This window comes from Fulmarus glacialis, unplaced genomic scaffold (genome assembly GCF_000690835.1).
Source record: "Fulmarus glacialis isolate BGI_N327 unplaced genomic scaffold, ASM69083v1 scaffold6701, whole genome shotgun sequence".
Lineage (NCBI taxonomy): Eukaryota > Metazoa > Chordata > Aves > Procellariiformes > Procellariidae > Fulmarus > Fulmarus glacialis.
The window spans coordinates 43,677-52,210 of record NW_009192059.1 but is presented as its reverse complement, the minus strand read 5'-3'; the positions used below and the strand labels follow the sequence as shown (position 1 = coordinate 52,210).

Below are 8,534 nucleotides of genomic sequence, written 5' to 3'. Positions count from 1 at the left end.
GCAGCTGCCCAGCATCGGCTCCCGGGAGCTTTTGCTTAAATGTCCCCTGAAATTAGCAGGTAGCATGTAAACGTCTGGCTTGGAACGAAGCAAAGGCAAAGCCTCCCGCGTCGGCATTGCACCTGTCAGAGACTTGGGAAAGCAAGGCGAGATTTAGTAAAACAAGGTATAGTCCAGCAGCATGAAATAAAAACCATCCTGTATGAGACCTCACAAATGCATTCAATTAATACAAGCAACGAAGCAGACGCCGTAGCAGAGCCTCCTTGTAGGGTAGTGCCAGTGGGCTTTAGGGGCAAACCAAACAGGGCTCCCAGATCACCCAGGGTCTGGGTTTCTTTCACCAGATTTTGCCCAAAGCCTGTTTTACACTGAAAGAATTGTTAGACCTCACATTCACAGCTCTCAGGGTCTGCTGCCAGCATATATTGAAGAAGCACCTGAAAATGAAATTGTGCTAATACATTTGACACCACAGAATTTTTTTTTTCCCCTATGCAGTTTGGAAAAGCTAAGTATGATTTTTTAAAACTGATTGTTTTGAAGTGACCTTTTCACTACAATAATATTATGCTTCAGCTTTTCAAGATTCTACTTCTATTTCTAACTGGTAAATTTTCCTATCTTTACATTTTTTTACCCCACAAACAAAAATTTCATTCAGGGAGGGAGCAGCACATAAGAATTATTCTTCTGGGTCTTTTGTTCTGGATATTTCACAACTTCTTTAATTGCCCTAATTACTGGATTATAATTTTGCAAACTTTAATTCCTTTCAGAACACTAATTCTGTGCTATCATTTCTGATGAGTACTTACACATCTCTCTTCTTTGTAATTCTGCTTTTGCATCCATTTAATTATAGTGATTTTGCTGACTGCTAGAGTAGCAAAGCTCCTTTCAGCTGTTCTCCACTCACCATGAGAAGAAATTCCAACAACCTGATGTAGGACCCAGCCCACCTTCAGCTAAAGACCCTCTGATACCATAAAGAAAACATCCTACGTATCACTTGCTCTATTTTGGGCTCATACATTTTTCTCAAGTTCTCCTCCCTGGTCTCTTGTGAGCACATTAAAATCAAATCTTTTCAGAAGACTTTTTGCAGATTCAGTGACACAGGTTCTGCATGTCAAATCAGACTTCTGAGTTAGTTGTATCACAGCCGGTCTTGGCAGAACATGAATGTGATGGGTTATTCCCAAGAAAAACCTGCCAGAGAGCAATGAACTGGAAAGCCAGCTGAGGGTAAATGGTATCACTTCAACTGCACAGAGTCAGACCAGCTGAAGAGCAGCTCTACAATTAGATATTTATGACATCTTTGGTCTGTTCCTACTCCCACACAATTCGAAGTGAAAACACCTGGAAGATGCTGTAGGAAGGGAAAGAAGAAGACGTGTAGAGGGAACTTGACCTCAGTAAGACCAGTAGGCTCAGGTATAAAAGAAAAAAAGGCACGTGGCTGAGTAACATTTCCTAGGTGAGGACTATTTTAGTGTTCATGGGGACAGAATTAAACCAGTGATATAAAAATCATTGTTTCTGTATTTGTGAGAGATTTACACAGTGGCTCAGCTGCTTTTTCTTATGCTTGTGTTCCCAGGCGCTTGTGTCAAGAGGCCACCACCAGTCTGTCCTGTACTCTCTGACTGTCCCATCCCAAGTCAGTGTGTCTCCATGAGAGTCACTTCTGAGCTCTGGTTTTTAGTGTCCTCCTGAGTATTTTCAGTAGAAATAGCCGCAGCTACTTAATTCATATTCCATTCAAATGGGTTTAACTTCCTCTGTTCACTCTTAATTTACTTCTTGGGCTCCTGGATCCCCCTGCTTCCCCATATCATCGATTTAAGAAGTCTGTCCCCACCCAGCCCAATTATCCCTTTCGTCTGTAGCTGAAGGGGCACTGATTACTATCCTGAACACCCGGCTGGGGAGGATGCACCACCTCTAGCACATCAAAAGACAAACTGCACGTGAAGACCGGTGGTGTACAATTGTGCGTAACACAGCCTTTACAAGGAAGGTCACTGGAGACAGCCTCACTGCTCTACCTGGTTCTCTCCATCAGGCAGGTGACAGTCCACAGGATCTCTGTAGATGCTTTCACAAGTGTTTCCACACCCAGCAGAGCTGATTTTTTAACGTCAGTGCTTCTGTAAGTCCTTCAAAGACTCTTCTGCCTTCAAAGCCCTCCTGGAGACCCAGGAAGCAAGCGGGGCACACCAGGCAGAGGTGGTGCACCTTCCCCTTATCAACCCTGGCAAAACCCAGGGGGACGAGCAGAGGTGGAGGGCGCCTTCTCTTTTCTGCGACACCTCCTCCATATCAGTGGCGGACTTTGGGACACGTGTCAATGTGGAGAAAACATGACCTCCTGCTGTCTCTCCAAGGGTGGGGCAGTGTGTCCTGCACCTGAGGGTGCCCTCACAGCCCTTGAGGGTCTGCAGGTGGCCGAATCCTGCTCAGGGGCAGCTGCCCTGCAAGAAAGCATCTCTCTCCCTGATGGGCCTTACTTCTGGGAATAAAACAATCCAGGCCTGCTACTGAAGTAACTGGGTTTTCTCATGTAAAGGTTGGGGGACTGGAGGAAGAAGGAGTAAGGATTTCTGGATTTGCCTTGTTAGTGACAAGTTTGTTTTGTCAAGATACCATACATATGCCTATAATAGGCATATCATATAGGTAATGTTATATATTGTATTCTATAGTAAAATAGTATACAGTGTGTGTGTGTGTATGTGTACACATGTACACGAATCTTCCTCCTGTGTTCAGTTATTGCCAAAAGCACTTCCCAGTTTTCAAGTGTTCATTTGTTACAATTTTCTTATGGGGTGGTGCAATCAATAAGGTAAATCCAATTAAAACTTTCTAATATTCTCCTTCAATGCCAATACTGATTAGACTAAATATCTAATTACTTTATTCCCAGATGTCTTTGTAAATAATTTAATTTCTGGAGCAGCGCTAACAAAGAACTTGTGTTTCTAAAGGCAACTCTTGCATTTAAAAAAGGGAAGAGCTGGGGCTCTAAAGCTAAGTCCATAAATAAAATGAGGCCAAGGACTGTCGTTGGTAACAGGGACCAAAAGGCATGGCCTGGCAGTGTCCACACTACATCCTGGCCTTGGGTGACCTCTGGACCTGAACAGAAATGATGCAAGGGCTGTGTTGCAGCCCACCAAGGGCTATTTTTCACAGCATCAGCTCGAGATTCTTATTGCCTGTGGCTTGTAGCATGATATAGGGGCATAGGAGCACAGGTAGGTTTAAAGCCAGCTGTGTACAGTGAAAGGACCCAAACCTGGTGCAACCTTGTCCAAAATCCTGCCAGGGAATGGTCCCTGGCACATGCTGTCCTCCTGCCCCGTGCCAGGGCATTTTGTCTGTGAGCATGAGTTAGCACTAGCCAAATCCGTGACAGGGATCATGTGAATAGTGATGCGACTGAGCCTGCCCTCCAGCCCTGCTTTGTTTACCAGTATAGATGTAATCCCCTGCTGCCACCAGGCCCAAAGAAGCTCCAGCCAGGGGTGGTGGCAGTGGATGACAGTGATGAGCAGAGCAGGATGCTCAGGACAGCCCTGCTCCTTCTTGGCCTGATTATGGAGAGGCAGAATGCAGAGATGTAAAGCCTGCTCCCACCCAGACCCAAAGCCCAGATAGCCTCTACCATCCCCTGAACCGTGGGTCACTGCCCCACAATTTCGTTGATCAATAATAAGAGTTACCTCAATCTCCTGGATTCTTTTTAATCTTGGAGAGGATGGAGAAAAAGCTGTCTGTGCTTTTTGGATTGATCTTCTTGCCTCTGCTTCTAGTTTTGTCTCTGGTCGTGGATGGTCATGAGCTCCTTTGGACTTCAGAAAGGAATTATGATATGTTAAAGTTAGAAACAACCTTGTTATTAATCTTAAGGGAGCAGAATTTGTAGCACAGGCCAAAACCACACATATGCCCTGATTTAATGCTTTGTATTTAATAAGACTTATTTAACGTGAGCTGAAGTAACAAACATATCTCAGACGAAGTGTGATGGGGTAGAAATTCCCTGAAATCATAAAACCAGGGCACCACATTCATGTGCAGAAGAGACTTCCCACACTAGAGCCCCAGTTGAAGCCACAAGGTCTTCTGCAGCCTGGCTGCAGTGTCCCTGCAGTCATTTCCATTCTTCTCACACTTTAGGCATGCTTATCAGAACATTAATTTCCATTAGCTTCCACAGAGAATTAATTTTATTTAACCTGCACATAAGTGAAAGACTGGAAAACAGGAAACAGTTCAGTGGTTATGGTACTAGGACTACAGCTTCCAGAAATAATGCCCATTATTTAAACACTTGCATACACTGTTTTCCACATACAATGCGCAGATGGCATTTTCCATAGACAGTCCCTTGGGTATAACCATTTCCTTCTCATGCTTATGCGTGGTGCCTTGGAGAAGAGGTTGAGATAACACAGCATTTCTGACTTTTTGAGGATTCGTTGGTTTCTATGTACCTGAGGCAAAGTGCTTCAAAATCAACAGTTTTTCACGGGATCCTAAATGAAAAATATAATATGCTGTAAAATCATAGTAGCATAGGCTAATTTAGGTTGGAAGGGACCTCTGGAGGTCTAGTTCAACCTGCTGCTCAGGCAGAACTAACTTCAGAGTTAGATCAGGTTGCTTAGGACCTTGCCCTCTCATTGTGAAAATTTTTCTCCTTACAGTCATTTGACCTTGTCATATTCAGTGACCCTTATTTGTTGGAACAAAAAACTTCCTTAATCAATCTTAAACAACAGTCTTTAAAATTAACTTGCATAATGTAAGGTAATTTTATACCAACCTGAAAAAAAATGAATTGGCCTTCATGCCTCCAGAAGTTGGTAACTGGGTAACCACCATGGCCTCGGCAGGAAAGGAGCCGCAGGGGTCCATTGCAGTTTGGACAGCATTTCCCTGGAGCAAAGATGGTGGGAAATATTTTCTGTATGACACGAATCAGATGAATCCCATGTGATACAATGGTTCATTGGTGGTGGATTGCCACTTCTGGTTTGGGGCTCAGAGACTACACTGAGAAAAACTATGCAAAAAACTTTCAAATGTAAGCAAAAATCAATATAAGCAAACTAATCATTCCTTTTTCCCTGCTCCATTATTAAATATATCTGGCAAAAATTATTTCTATTATAGTTTTATTACCATTTTATCATTTATTACCATGGTCAGTTTTAGTTGTTTTTAACTTGGCAGTGTCTGGAATGTCATATGTGTTCTTGACTGATTTTTCTAGAGGACATCTAGAGGATATTTTTTACTAGTGAGTGCTTGAGTAGTACCTTTCTTCAGCCAAAATGTTCATCAGATCCAGAAATCAGTATGTGCTAGCTCTACTGAGCAATCAACAATTGTTTGGAATGGTCTCGTTAAAAATGTACGTGCAGCTCATGTTCTCTGTTTGCATTGTCTTGCTCTGGTGACATGACTATAAGGCCTATTTTCCAGTCATCATAGTTTATGAACAACTTCCCTGCAAGGCTTGCCTCCTGAGTGACTCTTGGGCCCATGCAGTAATGAAGCCAACACTCAGGTCAGAAGGAACAGCACAGCAAGAAGCTGCCTGCTCTGCACAGCTTTCTCAGTAGTCTCACTCATGGGCCTGAGAAGGCTGGGAATCAACCTCTAACCATCAGAAATGGAGATTAAAAAAGAAAAAAAAAGAAAGCAAACAAGCAAACAATTCCTCCCCTAACAGTAAGAAATGTAAAATGCATTGTTCTAAAATCAAGAGTTGCATTTGAATATAAGGAATGGCAATGGGAAGGTTGGATAATCCAAAGGGTATCCTCTACTTTGATTTCTTTTGTGTTGTGTTCACTTATGAACTGCCATATAATGAACAGCCATGTTCATACTCACGCTGTTGTTTTTGCCTAGCTTTATCACATATGGCTGGTCTTAGGTAGATCTTCCTCCCATCCAAGGTCGAGCAGTCGTTGCTGCAGACCACCACCCCGAGGCAGGACTTTTTTAAGATGCGAGAGTTGTGGTTGTTGGTGTTTCTCATTGCCCAGCTGCTGTGGTGCCTCTGAGCATTTTTATCCTCTGAGCTATAGATATGTTTTACGTAGGAATCTGGCCATTCTTGAAACCAGTCTATCTGTCTTACGTCCTGTGGAGACACCAAAGCAAGCCACGTTTTAAGCCGGGGAAGAGAAGACCTTGTGCAAGAGGCCAGCAGACCTGGTCCTCTGCTGGGTGTCCTCTAGCCTGGGTGACTCCAGCACCGTGGCAGGTGATGCTGGTTGGCAGAAGGGAGAAGTGGAGAGAAGGCAGGAAAAACACAGCTCCATGTGGCTCCCCGTGAACCCAAAGCATCAGGAAAGCCTGGCCAGGACGTTGTTCTCACTCACCCACGGGTCCAGCTCAGCGCAGGGCCTACCTGGGAGAGGAAGGTGGGGCGCCTGACGTAAAATAGCAGATACTTTCCTTTCAGGCAGCAGTCACTCCCTGACTAACTTCTGTTAGCTTTCATGGCAGAGATCCTGCTTTGCCTTTCAGGCTATTCACAACAGCCTTGCACTGAATCATTTGGCTTGATTTGGCTCAACTCACTGGAAAAAGAGCAAATACTGAATCAAACTGAGAGTATGCCCCCATTTGTAGGTCTTCAGTTCTGGACTTCGGTTCATTTTGGCCTAAGTGCCGTGAAAGATTTCAACGGTGATTTTTCTGAAGTCCAAAACAAATAACATGTTGGTCGTTTTTTTTTTCCCACTGCTATAGACTAAGCAAAAAAAAACCCCCAAAGACAACACTGTAAGGAACAATAAAAATAAAACTCAACGGAAGAAAATACAAAGGACCAACCACACATCACCTCAGTGGGTACAGTTAACACAGTAAAATGCAGTAAGCTGTAAAGCACCTAACACACCCACTGATGGTTTTGGGGGAAAAGGTCATTGTAGGGGTACAAAAACTTAGTAGGAATTTCCTTGAAATTGCTCATCCCAACCACCGAGAGCCATTACAGCAGCAGGAACATCAACTGAGAAGAGAAAAACTCCTGTGCTCCCCCAGGAGCAATCGGATAAGATAGGGAAGGGTGTGGAGGAAGCCTCCAGGCTGAAATGCAGGTGAAGGTGACCTTGGGGTGGAGAGCAGGGAAGGAGGCAGCCTGGGACATGGAGGCTTTGGGCGAACAGCAGTGACATAGTAGGGAAGAGACTGGGGTCAGGTAAGAAGACAGGGTTGGGAGATGAAAGAGCTGGACGGTGAAGAACCCCAGCAAGAGGAGTCTGGCACAAATATGCTAAGGTGAGGGACAAGGAGATGACATTGGGGTGTGGGGTGCTGTGGGCTTTCAGTGGAGAGCATGGATGAGATTTTTAGATAAGAGGACTAGAAAAGGTTTGAGGGGAGGAAAGATCACTATTCTGCCTCTCAGCAAATCTCTGCCCACATGAAGCAAGCTTTTCCCAGGTGCTTGCAAAAGGAGTGTTGCCTCCGTGCGGAAAGCCAGCCTGCTTGCCTAGAACCCAATCTGCAGCAATGCTGAGCACCCAGCGTTGCAAGGCAGTTGTGGGTGCTGTGCTCATTTCTCATAAAGCACTACCCCGGGCAAAAAGCAAGTCCTGGACATCTAATTGAGCAGCCACAGCAGGAGATAATTTTTTCCTCTGCTTTCTCTGCACCTTATCCACCAGTGGACTAGAAAGTCAACGCATCTATAGTATCACTATTTTTCATTTATCAGCAGCTCTTTCAATAATACTTTTAAGGAAAAAATACATGGAAACTTCAATATTTTGCTTGGTATTTTCTAGCTTTTCAGCAAAACATTGTCCCATACCTCAAGGTGGCAAAGAGAGTAAAGGCAATGAGGCATAGATGACTGAGAGAGCATTTAAGATCAGCGGTGAAGTGGAGAAGACTGGTCAGAACTGGATAAATTTCTAAGAACAGACACATACCTGGGGAAGTTTGATGTCATTGATATCCCAACTTGTCATTTCTCCATGTCGGGAAGCAGAGTCCTCCTGCTCCATGACAACATCATCTGCACCTTTCAGCATTTTTTAATTCCTTCCCAAAGTTAGCAAGAAAGTTTCTCCTGGCTGCTTTTGAAGTTGACTGTCTCTCAGCACTCTCAAGCAGTTTACAACCAGGAAGCTGTTTCCTGAAGCTAAATGATAGAGAGGCTGCTCATTAAAGATAAAAATCAGTGTTCTTCTGCCAGAAAAACTTGTTCCATTAAAAGTTTTGCAAGCTGGTAATGCAGTGGAAAATATAGCTTAGAGATAGCCTGTGATGTTACAGAGGCATTGCTAACGGCAAGCAAATCATGCCTTTATCATCTGTTTTGTTTTGCTCGGTCTCCTCTCATACCAAGTTTATTGTCATGTAACTCCGCTCGCCAGGCTCTTTGTACATCTGATCCGACTCTGGCTCAATATTTCCAGAGCCAGACTGATTGAACAGCTCAGCGGCTGCTAAGGGCTCTTTGAGTCGCTGCTCACCCATTAGATGTTTCA

The 8,534-nt window shown here is 44.1% G+C and overlaps 1 protein-coding gene across 1 annotated transcript in view; it reads right to left on the bottom strand.

The window, feature by feature from the left end:
* The window catches only part of GCM1 (glial cells missing homolog 1 (Drosophila)), an 18,562-nt gene extending 10,388 nt beyond the window's left edge, over nucleotides 1–8,174 (bottom strand). Inside the window, exons 1-5 of the mRNA XM_009586911.1 lie at nucleotides 7,974–8,174; nucleotides 5,917–6,169; nucleotides 4,841–4,953; nucleotides 3,735–3,863; nucleotides 14–132 (exon numbers count right to left, since the gene is read on the bottom strand). Of these exons, the coding sequence (XP_009585206.1) occupies nucleotides 14–132; nucleotides 3,735–3,863; nucleotides 4,841–4,953; nucleotides 5,917–6,169; nucleotides 7,974–8,075 (716 nt within the window). The 5' untranslated portion in view covers nucleotides 8,076–8,174. The remainder of the gene's footprint in view (nucleotides 1–13; nucleotides 133–3,734; nucleotides 3,864–4,840; nucleotides 4,954–5,916; nucleotides 6,170–7,973) is intronic.
* Between the last annotated feature and the right edge of the window lie 360 nt (nucleotides 8,175–8,534).